Genomic DNA, 14,513 nt, shown 5'->3' with positions numbered 1-14,513 from the left:
ATTGAACAAAGATGTGTCCAAGAAGAACAAGTGCTTTTCCCATTCCAACAACTTAGCTCGCTCCTCCATGCCCACCTTCCTCTCCTCCAATGCCACTTTCCTCTCCTCGGCGGCCACCCTCCTCTCCTCGGCCACCAACCTCCTCTCCTCGGCCGCGACATCTTGGTTCCTTGCCATTTTCCTCACCTCGTTGGCTTCTTTTCTTGCCTTCACAATAGCTTCCATAGCATTTGTGAGCTCATCATCTCCTTTCCTCTTCTTCTTTTCGGTTTTGTCCTTCTTGCACCCATCCGGTCGTTTTGGTTTCGAGTATGAAACCGAGTTGGGTGTGGGGCTTATTTTTGGACTCGACGCTTGTTTTGCGCTGCTGTTGAAGATGCTCTGACAAGGGCACATCTGTGTTTTAATAGTAGAGATACGTTACCCCCGTCATGGCGAGCCTCAGCGCCATCGCCCGCTTCCTCCACCTCGCCAGCCCTCCCCACACCCATATCGCCTGAGAGATCGACCTACCCCCCACTGGGTATCAGATCCCTCACCTCACGTCCTTGTCTCAGGTCCTAATCCGGCAATCCCCTCTCTCTCTTTCTCCAGCGCGACTGACTGGCTCTCAGATACCGGCGGCGCTCAGGGCACTTCTCCTCGCCGGCTGGTTCTTGAGGCACATGCGGCGGCGCGGGAGCATCCATCCACATCAGGTGATTCACGCTTTTGCTCTGGATCCCGCTTCATTTCTTGCTTGATTCCGTGGCCATTTCTTCTTTTTGCGGGTGACGCTTCCGCAGCCTTGGGATGGGCACCAATCTCTTGCTCTAACCCATCCAAGCTCCAATCCCACCCAATGTGGTACAAAATCTACCACCACCGTGCCGTTGTTTAATCGAGCTCTGTCTCCCTCCACCCGACCTTATTCTTGGACATTAATTTGTTTTTTTGAGGCTGATGTTTACATAAATCCAGACGAACGACCACAAAATTTGGATCCCTGTATCAAGTGTGACTACATTCCCCGGCTTCTCAACGCCGAATTTGATAGCCCCTACAGTTTGGAGGTAAGAGTTTTCACTCCTTGGCGCTGCTTGCTACGTATTGCCGACGTGCTAAATTTTGATACATTTACACGGTTGGCAAACGTTTATCTACTGTAGTATATGTGTGCATTATACTTCGGTTCTTTCTTACATTTTGCATCTTAGAAGAAGTCAATGCTATTTATTATTATTCAAACAATATACCCTACATGTGCATGGATAATACCGGATGGGATGGATAGTACCCCCTCTATAAAGAAATATGAGAGCGTTTAGATCACTACTTTAGTAGTTTAAACGCTCTTATATTTCTTTATGGAGGGAGTACTTTATTAGTCTATTATTGGTCTATTTTTGACAACTAGCCATAAAAAACTACTATTGGTAAGTCGTATGTCCCGTTATAGTTTAGGGGGCATGTACCCCCGTTATAGTTTAGGGGGAGCGGATGCAAGCTTTTTCTTTCCATAGCCGGTTTCACTATGTAAGACGTCTTTTTTTTGTTTGAAAATCAAGGACTAGCCTGGAGATGCTCTTACATTGGAAAGGTAAATGTGTGAAGTTTAGTGAAATTCACATTGTTTTCTCAGTATGGATCTGATAGTACAATGCATATAGGCACTTCCATTGGAGATATATAATGCATCAGATAAGACCAGACGTAGTGTCCACGTAGTGCTTGTTTGTTGGTCACCCTAATTTTGAGGAGGCATGGTTTTTTTCTTTTCAATTGTGATAACAGCTGATTTATGTTAGCTCCTGGTTTGTTGTTCAAATTGATTTACAAATTTTCCTCTCTTTTTTCCTGTTGGAGAGGGGAAGTCTGACTTTACTTGGTAGTGTTGGTGGGGTGCGCCACTGAATTGCACTAATCTGAATATCTGATTCTTTTTCTCTGTGAGCCCAGTGCACGTAGTTCCCGCTTGAGCAGGGTCTGGGGAAGGTTTCGACCACTTTGGGTCTTTTGTGTGCAACCTTTCCCTACATTTCTGCAAGAGGCTGTTTCCAACTTCTTTTTCTTTGTGATTTTGATAATTATTATTTGTTTCATATGTCCTCCACTAGGCATTTAAAACAGTAAACTAGTAAAACAGCAAGTTAGCTGGTTAGTAGTGAACTCAAACTTAAAATTATTTTCATTAATTCATGCGTACCTTTAGCGGCCTCTTATTGTGTTATTAACCAAATATATTTCATGGTCAAGTGGTGCTGATTAATGGACATATGATTGGCTAACCATTTATGGGTTTGTTATCTGAGAAACAACTCTGATTAGCTCTTTTTTCCGATGAGATTTACACCGATTAGTGCTCTGGTATGAACTCGATGCCAACCAGGTCGATCTCTCAGGTGATATGGATGTAGGGAGGGCTGGCGAGGTGGAGGAAGCGGGCGACGGTGCTGGGGCGCCGTGGTTGAGAGAGAGAGTTCGGCTGCTAGGGTTAGGGCACCGGCTCCTTCTAGGAGCCGATCAAAATAGATTGATCTTGCTTAATTCCAAAAGGTGTCCTTTACATGAGTATATATAACTTTCCTAGGCTAGCAAATATAATAAACTGGGCTAAGCCCCTAATACTTTAAGATGACTGGTCCAGCTCTATTTAACTGGGCCTTCTCTGGTTGTAATGTAAACCGGTCATAACATGCTCCTTATCAAAATGAAAAACTGTTCTGATGCCGCTCTTTCTTTTTGCAGGAATTCAGCCCCAAATTAGTCAGTCCTCTTGTTGGTACCCACGATTTGGCTTTTGATTTACAAACATGGCTTGTTGCCTTATGTGTAGAAAGGCCACCGAACAGACTATTGATGGTGAAGAAGGTGAGCATTTCATGTCTTTGTTCACTTTTCTAACCACTTTTACTGCAAAAGCGTCTCATTCTGATTCACTTGCATTTGCTTTCTGGCAGCTCCAGGAGGAAATAAGGTGAAAGCTTTTTCTTATAGCGAGCTGAGAAAAGCTACACATGATTTTAGTGGAGCAAACAAGGTTGGCGAAGGCGGTTTTGGTTCCGTGTTCAGGGTAATTTGCCTAAGTCAATGACCACGTAAACAATATCCTTTGCATCAAGCTCTCTTAACTAACACTGATTTTGTTTGATTAGGGAAGGCTTAAAGACGGCACAATTGTTGCAGTAAAGGTGCTTTCTGCTCATTCAAAGCAAGGCATCCGAGAGTTCTTTACTGAACTTACAGCAATTTCTGATATTGTGCATGAAAACCTGATCACCTTAGTCGGTTGCTGTGCTGAGGGACCCAATAGGATCCTTGTATACAACTATCTTGAAAACAATAGCCTTGCACATACACTGCTAGGTGACATGCTATTCTGCCTTATGTGTCCTTCATTGATCATTTAATGCTTTAATAACCTTTTTTTTGTGGTATAATGCTTTAATAACCATCTGACTTAAGTATTGCAGGTAAGGGTTATAGCAGCATTCGATTCAACTGGAGAGTCCGCGTTAAAATTGCTGTAGGTGTTGCCCATGGGCTAGCATTTCTTCACGAAGAAATCCATCCTCCCATAATCCACCGGGACATAAAGGCAAGCAATATTCTGCTCGACAAGGATCTCACCCCCAAAATTTCGGATTTTGGGTTGGCAAGGCTCCTCCCTCCAAATGCAACTCATGTGAGCACCCGTGTTGCAGGTACAATGTAAGTATAACCTTGTTTAGGGGCTTGGTTGGGAGTTGGAATATATTTCATTCTCATCTCTGTCTCTACCCTTTTTTTCCTCTTGTCAGAGGATACCTGGCTCCTGAATATGCAGTTAGAGGGCAAGTGACAAAGAAATCAGATATTTATAGTTTTGGTGTTTTGCTATTGGAGATTGTTAGTGGCAGGTGTAACCACAATAACAGATTGCCTTATGAAGACCAATTTCTGCTCGAGAGGGTAAGCTCTATCGTAATACTACAATGTTCACCAGACCTATGCTTCATTTTGAGACTCTGTTGTGATTCTTCTTCCATGGTGCGGTTACCATTTAGGTGTTAATTGAAACATACCTCATTAGATACTACTGGCAGTGTTGATTGTTCTTAATATCCCAGTAATTCTGTTTATGATTTGGCACCCAAACTGTAACAACTTTTTGAGACCACAATTAGCAAGCTACAGTGTGTAAAAATATCTTGAGAGCCATATTGTTACTAGATTTGGTTGTAGTTTTTTTTCTTTTAACATTCGCAGGAACATATTTTTGGCTGTTTATGACCTTAAGGATCTGCTCGTGCTCTTGCAGACATGGACTTGTTATGAACAAGGACAGGTCGAGAAGATGATAGATGCAGATCTAGAAGATGATCTAGACACAGACGAGGCATGCCGATTCTTGAAAGTTGGTCTTCTGTGCACTCAAGACGCGATGAAACTCCGTCCCAACATGACCAACGTTGTCCGGATGCTGACCGGAGAAAAAAGTGTCTCCATGGAAAGGATCACCAAGCCTGCTGTGATCGGTGACATGGGAAACATCAAGGTCAATAATCAGCAGAGAACAGGCGACTCGCACTCTGAACAATCCACAATTATATCATCTGAAGCAACAGTAGAGTCATCGCCGTGAGTAGTACATATATCATGCAAATCCCGTTGTTGTGCATTATCATGCTGGGTAGGCCATCGTGGTGTGTTATGTACGTTGTTTACTATATATGCAGTGAAGTTATTGCATAATTGTACAAGTTTCTTTTATAAGTTACCTGTAATGGAACGGAGCTTGTCCAAATTTCTTATTCTAGACCTTCTGATTTTGAAAGATCCAGCAACTTACTGGGGTTTCATTGATTTAGCAGATAGCAGATGACAAAGGATTTGACCAAGTGATCAGTGCACTGAAAATAGAGGAAATTGAAAATGACTCCCAATCCTGAGCTCATGCATGGATATATATTCTCACGGCATGTCCCCAAATGGGGTGGGGTCTCTATGCATTGAGGTCCAGCTAACCGCCGGTGCTCAATATCACGTCGGCATGCAGCGATGACTTCTCCCATGCTCGCTATCTTTTTTCCTGAATGTGCAGCTGTTACGCTCCATCCACATATCTGCCATGATATTAGAACCATCATAGATTTTGTTCCCTTGTGCACGGAGCAGCAGCCCTGATGATCTTCAGCACAATTTCCGTCCTTGTTCTCCCCTGGTTCAAACTTGTCCAGTCCAAGGCATTGCATCCATTCCACGTTGCTGCTCTGTTCCAGATTGAAATTGAAACAGGGCATTCCAAGAAGAGATGAAAAGACGACTCCAGGCTTCTCATACATGATACATAGCGGGTAGAAGTAGTCGTTTACCATCCTCTCCTCTACAAACGATCGTTGCACTGTTGTGCACGGAGCAGCAGCCCTGATGATCTTCAGCACAATTTCCGTCCTTGTTCTCCCCTGGTTCAAACTTGTCGTCCAAGGCATTGCATCCATTCCACGTCGCTGCTCTGTTCCAGATTGAAATTGAAACAGGGCATTCCAAGAAGAGATGAAAAGACGACTCCAGGCTTCTCATACATGATACATAGCGGGTAGAAGTAGTCGTTTTACCATCCTCTCCTCTACAAACGATCGTTGCACTACAGTCAGATCCTGGTGTAGAAGCCAGGAGAACATCCTGTGGCCTTGCCTGGTGCCCAAGCCTTCTACTCCCTTCGTTCCTAAATATAAGAACGTGTTTGGTTTGGTTTGTGTTACCGGGTGAAATGTAACGGGTCCGTCCCGTATCCAAGGCCCATTCTTGTGTTTGGTTGGGTTGAGGAAACAAGAACTAACTGGTTTCAGAAACGCAAACCAACTTGTGGTTGAATGGTTAAAGGGACAGTGGTATTCCCATCCTACTACGGTTCAAGTTTTGGTGCTTGCATTATTCCTGGATTTATTTCATGATTTCACGCAATACGTTTTCAGTGGGAGGAGACGTTCCCATCGACGACGAGGCACCTATGGTGACTTCGTAAATCTCAAGATGACATGCCGGCTTAGTCTTTCGAAGGTGCTCATAGGGGTAGGATATGTGTGTATGCGTTCATAAGGCACTAGTAGAAAATGGGTCTTTCGACCAGAGCATAAAAGACCATTAGCCCCAGTTCATCTCATTAGTCCCGGTTCGGGGCAAAAACCGGGACTAAAGATCGAGCGACTGCCACGTGGCGTGCCGCGGAGCATTATTTTCGGTTTGTGGCCAGAACCGGGACTAAATGGTAGGCTATTAGTCCCGGTTTTAGACAAAAAACGGGACTAAAGTGTTGCCTATATATACCCTCGCCCCTGCCACCCTCTCCTCTGTTTTTTGGCTGTAGAGGTGCATGCCATGCTCTTGCCACTCTTCTAGTTCATGCACATGAGTTGTTCGATGAATGCCCGAGCCACACTACTTAAGCTTTCTCCTCTCCAAGCTCGACCTCCAAGCTCCATTTTCCTCAATATTTGTCTAGGTTTGGCCTTGCACCAACTACACAAGTGTTCTAAAAAATTAGCTATTTCATCCTTTCATCTCTCATTGCTAGTTTAGCTCATTTCAAATGCTCTAGAAGTAGAGTGGTTTGTGGATTTTAGTGTAGGAGTGTATGTGAGAGTTATTTTGTTTTAGATGTAAAATTTGAGCTCAAATTAACTTCTTAGAGTCTGCACATGTGTAGGGTGCCGTCCCATGCCCGTCCTCACCGTTGTCGATCGCCCGCGCCGATCTCGTCGCGAGCACCACCGTGGTGAGCCTCTTGTTCTTGTCTTTTGTTTAAAAGAAAAAATTTCTTACTTGTATGATTTAGATAGATACTTGTATAAATTACTTACTTTCATTATTTTTTGTTATTATATAGTGCGATGGTTTTGATATCCGTCTCCGTCGGCCCTCGTCCTGTCTATGATTCGGATATGGTATATATTATCTTTTATAACTATTTGTTTATTTAGTGTTTATGACAATTATGACGACCAACGTGGCATATTTTCTTTTAATCTAGGAGGTATGTGAACCGGAAATTCCAACCCACATAGAAATTCTGGTCGAGAAGTTAAATTTGGTTGAAAAAGAAAACAATTACTTGAAGAAAAAAATGAAAATAATTGAGGAGAAGAATATGGAACTGGAGTTGCATGTTGCCGATGTCATCGATGATCGCAAGATTAAGATGGATGCGATGTGGTTGAAGATGGATGCAATCCGCTTGAAGATGGATGAAATGCGCTTGAAGATTAGGAATATTAGAAAATATGCCATTGATAAAGAGGCTTGGTATCATCATGCTATTGGGTCAATTTTTACCTTAGTTGCGATTTTGATCGCATTTGTTGTTGCATTTAAATGTTTTACATAGTTCTATGTTGTTTTATGAGAGAACTTTATGTATTTATTTTTGCAATAATAACATTTGATCACTATTGTGCTTTGGTTTTAATGTGATGATGAACTTCTATTAATTTGGTCATTTCTCTATTCATGATGTTCTGCAATGGTTTTTTGATATACTTAATTTCATAATACAGATAAACCGCCAATGGATGTACGGTGACTAATGCCCAAGTCACACTTAAGTTCACACAAAATGGTATCCTCGACCGAGGTTAGCAACCTTATCCTTTTCATCTGTAATTGATACAAAAATATTGCATGTGTTAATGTACGATGGTCATTTCACTATTCATGTATGATGCCAGATCGATGCATGGAAGCGATGGATGTACGGTGAACGACGCGGTTCCAGATTTATTGCAGGCCTGCATAAATTTATCGATGTGGCTGAGGCAAACAAAGTGGATAATTTTATGCCTTGTCCATGTGTTGGCTGTCGAAACGTGAAGGAGTACTCTAGCTCGAAAACCATTCATCTCCACTTGCTTCAGAGAGGTTTCATGCCCACATATTATTATTAGACCATGCATGGAGAAAGAGGGGTTAGAATGGAAGACAATGAAGAAGACGATGATGATGACAACTATTCTATGTTCACTGAAGAATACAGTGATACTACAATGGAAGACAATGAAGAAGAAGGAGGTGAAGAACAACCGACATCAGATGAGCCCGCTGATGGTCTTGGTCGGGTCATTTTTGATGCAAAGAGAGAATGCGATATAGAAAAGGAGAAGCTGGAATTGGAGGCCATGCTAAAGGATCATAAAAAGTTGTTGTACCCAAATTGCGAAGATGAAAGCACAAAGCTCGGTACCATACTAGAACTGTTGAAATGGAAGGCAGAAACTGGTTTATCTGACAAGGGATTTGAGAAGTTACTGAAAATATTGAAGCCGAAGCTTTCAAAGGATAACAAATTGCCCGAGACTACGTACGAAGCAAAGTAGGCTATCTGCCCTCTTGATTTAGATGTGTAGAAGATACACGCATGCATTAATGACTGCATCCTGTACCGCGGTGAGAAGTACGAGAATATGGATAAATGCCCGGTATGCACTGCATGTCGGTACAAGATCAGACAGGATGACCCTGGTGATGTTGAAGGCGATGACGAGCCCCCCAGGAAGAAGGTTCCTGCTAAGGTTATGTGGTATGCTCCTATAATACCACGGTTGAAACGTCTGTTCAGAAACAATGAGCATGCCAAGTTGATGCGATGGCACAAAGACGAGCGTAAGAAAGACGGGAAAAAGTTAAGACACTTCGCAGATGGGTCGCAGTGGAGGAAAATCAAGAGGGAGTGGCCGGACTTTGCAAATGACCTAAGGAACTTATGGCTTGGTCTAAGTACAGATGACATGAATCCTTTTGGGGAGCAGAGCTGTAGTCACAACACCTGGCCCGTGACTCTATGTATCTACAACCTTCCTCCTTGGTTGTGCATGAAGCGGAAGTTCATTATGATGCCAGTGCTCATCCAAGGACCGAAGCAACCCGGCAATGACATTGATATGTACCTAAGGCCATTAGTTTATGAACTTTTGTAGTTGTGGGCCAAACCAGGTGTACGTGTGTGGGATGAGCACAAACAACAGGAATTTGACCTACGGGCATTGTTGTTCGTAACCATCAATGATTGGCCTGCTCTTAGTAACATTTCAGGGCAGTCAAACAAGGGATACAATGCATGCACGCACTGTTTAGGTAAGACTAAAGGTACATGCCAACTTTCAACATTTTCAGAGTTCATTTGTAGTGCTTTTCAATTTCAGGGTCAATTAGCTCAAAAAAAAGTAAATGCACAAAAAATACCAAATGAAGTCAGAAATTGTTGAAAATTTGTGATGTGCCTTTGAATGGTGCATTTTTAACACACAAAAAGTACGGAGTTCAAGTAAGTTCAAAAAAATGAAATCCCTTTGTAACAGATGAGTTCTCGTTCAAAACCGTGATACTTCGAAAGAGATTGTCCATTTTGTACACAAAGTGCATCCAGTTTTTGTCGTAACCCTCTCAACTTTTTAGCACATGCTATGTGGGTGAAATGATGATACCATGCCAACTTTCAACATTTTCAGAGTTCATTTGTAGTGCTTTTCAATTTCAGGATCAATTAGCTCAAAGAAAGTAAATGCACGAAAAATACCAAATGAAGTCAGAAATTGTTGAAAATTTTTTATGTGCTTTTGAATTGTGCATTTTGAACACACAAAAAGTATGGGGTTTAAATAAGTTCAAAAAAATGAAATCCCTTTGTAACAGATGAGTTCTCGTTCGAAACCCTGATACTTCGAAAGAGATTGTCCGTTTTGTATACGAAGTGCATCCAGTTTTTGTCGTAATCCTCTCAACTTTTTAGCACATTCTATGTGGGTGAAATGATGATACCATGCCAACTTTCAACATTTTCAGAGTTCATTTGTAGTGCTTTTCAATTTCAGAGTCAATTAGATAAAAAAAGTAAATGCACGAAAAATACCAAATGAAGTCAGAAATTGTTGAAAATTTGTGATGTGACTTTGAATGATGCATTTTGAACACACAAATAGTATGGAGTTAAAAAAAAAGGAAATCCCTTTGTAACAGATGAGTTCTCGTTCGGTACCCTGATACTTCGAAAGAGATTGTCCGTTTTGTACACGAAGTGCTTCCAGTTTTTGTCGTAACCCTTTCAACTTTTTAGCACATGCTATGTGGGTGAAATGATGATATTATGCCAACTTTCAACTTTTTCAGAGTTCATTTGTAGTGCTTTTCAATTTCAGGGTGAATTGGTTCAAAAAAAAGTAAATGCACGAAAAATACCAAATGAAGCAAACATTAACGAAATTGTTAAAAATTTGTGATGTCAACTAAAAAGTATCAATTAAAACATTAACTAAAAAGAATAAACTAAAATTATCAAAGTGTTTTATTTGTTAAAAAGAATGAAGTAAAACATTAACTAAAAAGAAACAAAAAAATATCAACTCAAAAGAATCTTCATAAAGTTTTTTTGTTAAAATCTTAAAAATAAAACTAAAATAAAAGAGAAAAAAAAATCTTTAATAGCAAAGAATTGAAATATAAACTGGGACTAAAAATTATTAAAGTAAAAAAAATACCGCCTATTGGGCCATCACGGTCTGCATACGACTAGAAACCCTACCCGACAGGTGGACCAAGATGCAGGCCCACGGGCCCAGTAGGCCCAACAGGCAACGAGAGGGGAGTTAGGCCCATAAGCGTGCAATAGAGAGGAGCTCAAATGAGCTGGCGCGGCAGTGCTTATAAAGCACTGCCAACGCTCCTCGCTCGGCGAGGTGGGACTAAAGATTGCCCTGCGCCACGCCGGAGCCAACCCAGGTCTTTAGTCCCGGGTCGGGGATCGAACCAGGACTAAAGACCCCCTTTAGTCCTGGGTGGAGCCACGACCCAGGACTAAAGGCCCATGCTTCCCGCCTTTTGGGCTGCCAAAAAAGGGTCTTTAGTCCCGGGTCGTGGCTGCACCCGGGACTAAAGGGTGTCTTTAGTCCCGGTTCTAGCTCCGAACCGGGACTAAAGGGCGTCTTTAGTCCCGATTCTAGCTCCGAACCGGGACTAAAGATCTTACTATATATACAACCCCGACGAAAATCCAAATCCAAACGCCCTTTTCGTTCTCTTCTTCCTTTCGCTCGCCTACAGGAACTGCTCGACGAACTAACGCCCCTGACGAACTGCTCGACGCCGCCAGGCTGCGCGCCGTCCCCATCGCCCTGCCATCCTCCTCACTGGCGCCGGACCTCCTCGCGCGCCCTCCTCCCTGTCGTCGACGCCCTGCCGTCCTGCTCGCCAGCGCTGGACCTCCTCGCGCGCCCTCCTCCCCGTCACCGGTGCCGCGCTCCTCCCTGCCTCTACCGTCCTCCTCGATCCAACATCCCCTGCCGCCAGTGAGTCGATCTCCTCTCCTCTCGGTCGATCGTCGATCGACATGCTTATGCTTAATTGTTTTGTATATAAATGCTTAGTGTTTTGTAGATTATTGCTTAATTTTTCTACTGTATATGCTTAAGTGTTATTTGTAGAATATTTTGTGAGTTTAGGGTTAGGTAGGTTAGTGTTAAATAGGTTATTTGTGTTATTTGTAGGTCATAGTTAGTGTTAATTAATAGGTTATTGTTAGTTTAGGGTTAAGTACGCAGGTTTCTTTTATGTTAAGTAAGTTAGTTTAGGGCCTTTTAGTTTAGGTCACAGTTAGTGTTAAATATTGCAAAAGTTTGATGAATTTTGACATTTGCAAAAGTTTGTTATGTATTTCAATTAATTAGTATACATATATATATGTAGACAATAGATTCTCTTAGTCCTTTAACAATTAATGGATTTGTCAAGAATGCCACATTATGTATGTGCATAAGTTGATTCAATTTTTTTATCTCATCTATGTAACCTAGCTAGCTAGCTAGCTTCTATATGTCACATTGTATGTCAAAGTATTGAATAAATCCATGGCTTCATTATTACCTAGTAGTAACAGACGCATGGCGCTTTGAAGCTCTCGAAAGTTGTTTTGGAACGGAGTTCCTGATAGAATAATTTGTTTTTTGGTACGAAGTTTAGCAAAATCCTTCCAAATAGCGATATTCGGATGGATCTTTTTGAACTGCGTACCAAAAAGCTAATTATCCTATTTGGGATTCCGTTACAAAACAACTTTGTAAAGATTCATAGCATCATGCGCCTATTACTACTAGGTAATGATGAAGTTATGATTTTCTTGATTCTTTTGACTGTAGACAATATGACATATAGAAGGGTATATGAGATGAGGAAAAATATGGATCATTTTCTACACATCCAGAATGTCGCCATTTTATTAAATCCCTTAAAGGTTAAGAGAATCTGTTAGACATATTTTAGAGTATATATTCACTCATTTTGATCCGCATGTAAAGTTTAGAAAAGTTTATTAAATAGTAGGAATTTAAATAGTAGGACATACGATGCCCGGCCCGCATCCTCGTCGTCGACTCGGTGGCGACCACCTGCTTGATAGGCGCCATCATGTGTGGGACTGGGCTCCGCCGGGCTGACACTGGGAGGGGTTACCTTCCGGGGCGCGCGGCTTGGTGAGGAACCGAGCTCTCGTCATCGACCCGGATCTTCTTTGGTGGCGGTCGCGAGGGCCACTTTCGGTGCCTAGGTTGCCGACCCCCGAGGAGGAGGTACGTCGCCGTGTCAGGGAGGAGGACGAGCACACCCATCGCTACATGGAGGCGTTGGATGCCAGGTTCTCCAGTACCTGGCAGGTTCTTCAGGGATCTCACCCGAGCTATGATCCGGTGATGGTCCCTGCTCTTTGGGTGTCCACCGCCCGCGCCTGAGTACAACGACGACTCTTTGTTGGTTGATCAGTTATATATTATTCGATGTATTACTGTATTCGAGAGATGTATTATTTGTGTATTCTAGATTATATATTCGATAATATTAAGTGGATTATTCGATCATGCATTAATTAAGTGGATTATTCGATCATGCATTAATTTGTAGATACTATGGATCCAATACACGGGAGAGACGAATATCAGGAAGACGTGATGCATGGTGTCATCCGCGGGGATGATATTTTATTTGGCGATGTCGATGTCACCAATCAGTTTCTGAACGACTCCGGCGAGGGAGATGAGTCTCTAACACACGAGGTAGAAGCTCCGGTGAGGTAGGCGCCCACACCTTGGGCGAGGGAGGAATCGGCGGCTCCAATGAGGAAGAAGCTGACGAGGGAGAAGACGACCACTCCGTCAAGGTGCATATATATATATTAATAAATTAATCCTCTTCTATATAAATATATTAACCTCTTTCTTTTAGCCCTCCAGATCAAGCAAAACTTCAGTACGGACGAAACGAGGCCCAACCAAGAAGCTGGATGACGGTGAGAGATACAGGATCGAAACAGTCTCAAATGCCGGGAAACAAATTGCTCCCACAGATGTAAAGCACAAGCTTGTGAAGGCATGCGGAGTTGTTGTTAGGGACCACATCCCTATCACCACTCTATAATGGATTAAGCCAAGGGAGGAAGGAGTCTCATATGTCGGCACAGCAGCCAAAGAAAACCTTTGGAGAAAGCTCATGCTTCATTTCACCCTGCCAGCGCCAGTGGTGGATCCAGATGAGGAGGAGCCAAATGAGGAGGAAATAAAGAGGCGAAAAGAGGCCCTAGAGAAAAAAGTCGAGGAGTGGGCTCTTAAGAAGATGGTCGATCTATTCAGTGGCTGGAAAAAAAGATTGCACCAGGAATTTATCTTGAAAGATAAGACTCCAGATTTTGATCACGGCTATGAGAAGATAAAAGACTACTGGGCCGAATTTGTGGCGTACAAGAAATCGGAGGACGCCTTGAAAAAGTCTGCAACAAATAAGATGAATGCAGGTAAGAAGAAGTACCACCATATTATGGGGCCTGGTGGCTATGGTGGTAACATGGCTAAGTGGGAAGCACTTGAGGCATCATTTCTGGAAAAAAATATCACTCGAGAGTCCTTAAGATGGCCCGAACGGGGAATAAACTGGTTTTACGGGCATGGAGGCTTGTTGGACGAAGAAGGGAAGGCAATATATAACCAAATACACAAAGATAATCCCCTACCCATCGAGGACATTAGACGTGCAATATAGGATGTTGAAGAGGGACAATTCTTACCCGATAGAGATAACGACGAGCTCACACGCGCCCTTGGGAATAAGGAACACAAAGGGCGAGCACGAGGCTTACCAGGCTCCCCGCTGTGGATGCTTGCGTTTTCCGAGGAAAGGAAGAGATTTCCCGATAGAAGCCATCAGAGGAGAAAGGAAAAGGAGGCACGTGATAAAGCGGCTGAGGCAGACCGGCTGCATAATCTAGAAGAAGCAGTAAAGAGGGTGCAACAGGATCAAATCGACAGACAACAAGGTAGCGGCCAATCTCAGCGGCTCATGATAGAAGCTGCATCGAATCAGAAAAGCAGTGTCGCTTCCACGCAAATCCATGATGATGGTGATGATGCACTGACGATGAATCCTCCTCGTCTCTACCTAGTGGATGGTATCACAGACCTTGTGAGCTAAAGGTGAAAGTTGCTAACTTAAGGTTGACGGTGGTGGTCGGCATGGCCATACCAATT

The 14,513-nt window shown here is 42.9% G+C and overlaps 1 protein-coding gene across 2 annotated transcripts; it reads left to right on the top strand.

The window, feature by feature from the left end:
* Nucleotides 1-416: 416 nt before the first annotated feature.
* Nucleotides 417-4,795, top strand: LOC123397639 (cold-responsive protein kinase 1-like). 2 transcript variants are annotated; one of them, XM_045092175.1, is made up of 8 exons: nucleotides 417-698; nucleotides 961-1,052; nucleotides 2,728-2,850; nucleotides 2,940-3,052; nucleotides 3,135-3,345; nucleotides 3,453-3,690; nucleotides 3,780-3,930; nucleotides 4,280-4,795. In XM_045092175.1, exons 3-8 carry the CDS (start codon nucleotides 2,793-2,795, stop codon nucleotides 4,601-4,603), a joined length of 1,095 nt encoding a protein of 364 aa, XP_044948110.1. In that variant the 5' UTR covers nucleotides 417-698; nucleotides 961-1,052; nucleotides 2,728-2,792; the 3' UTR covers nucleotides 4,604-4,795. The 2 variants fall into 2 exon arrangements, with proteins under 2 accessions (XP_044948110.1, XP_044948111.1); XM_045092176.1 differs by lacking the exons at nucleotides 417-698; nucleotides 961-1,052 and having other exon boundaries at nucleotides 2,758-2,850; nucleotides 3,140-3,345.
* Nucleotides 4,796-14,513: the final 9,718 nt, after the last annotated feature.

The sequence above is a fragment of the Hordeum vulgare genome, chromosome 5H (assembly GCF_904849725.1).
Source record: "Hordeum vulgare subsp. vulgare chromosome 5H, MorexV3_pseudomolecules_assembly, whole genome shotgun sequence".
NCBI classification, from domain to species: domain Eukaryota; kingdom Viridiplantae; phylum Streptophyta; class Magnoliopsida; order Poales; family Poaceae; genus Hordeum; species Hordeum vulgare.
The sequence above is the reverse complement of the archived record's forward strand: the minus strand, read 5'-3'. Positions and strand labels throughout refer to the sequence as shown.

Bases quoted from the DNA above. Each gene is read 5' to 3' on its own strand.
- LOC123397639 (XM_045092175.1), top strand. From the start codon at position 2,793: ATGGCTTGTTGCCTTATGTGTAGAAAGGCCACCGAACAGACTATTGAT. The intron at 2,851-2,939 runs GTGAGCATTTCA...GCTTTCTGGCAG, and splicing joins GACTATTGATGGTGAAGAAG to CTCCAGGAGGAAATAAGGTG. The intron at 3,346-3,452 runs GTGACATGCTAT...TAAGTATTGCAG, and splicing joins CCTTGCACATACACTGCTAG to GTAAGGGTTATAGCAGCATT.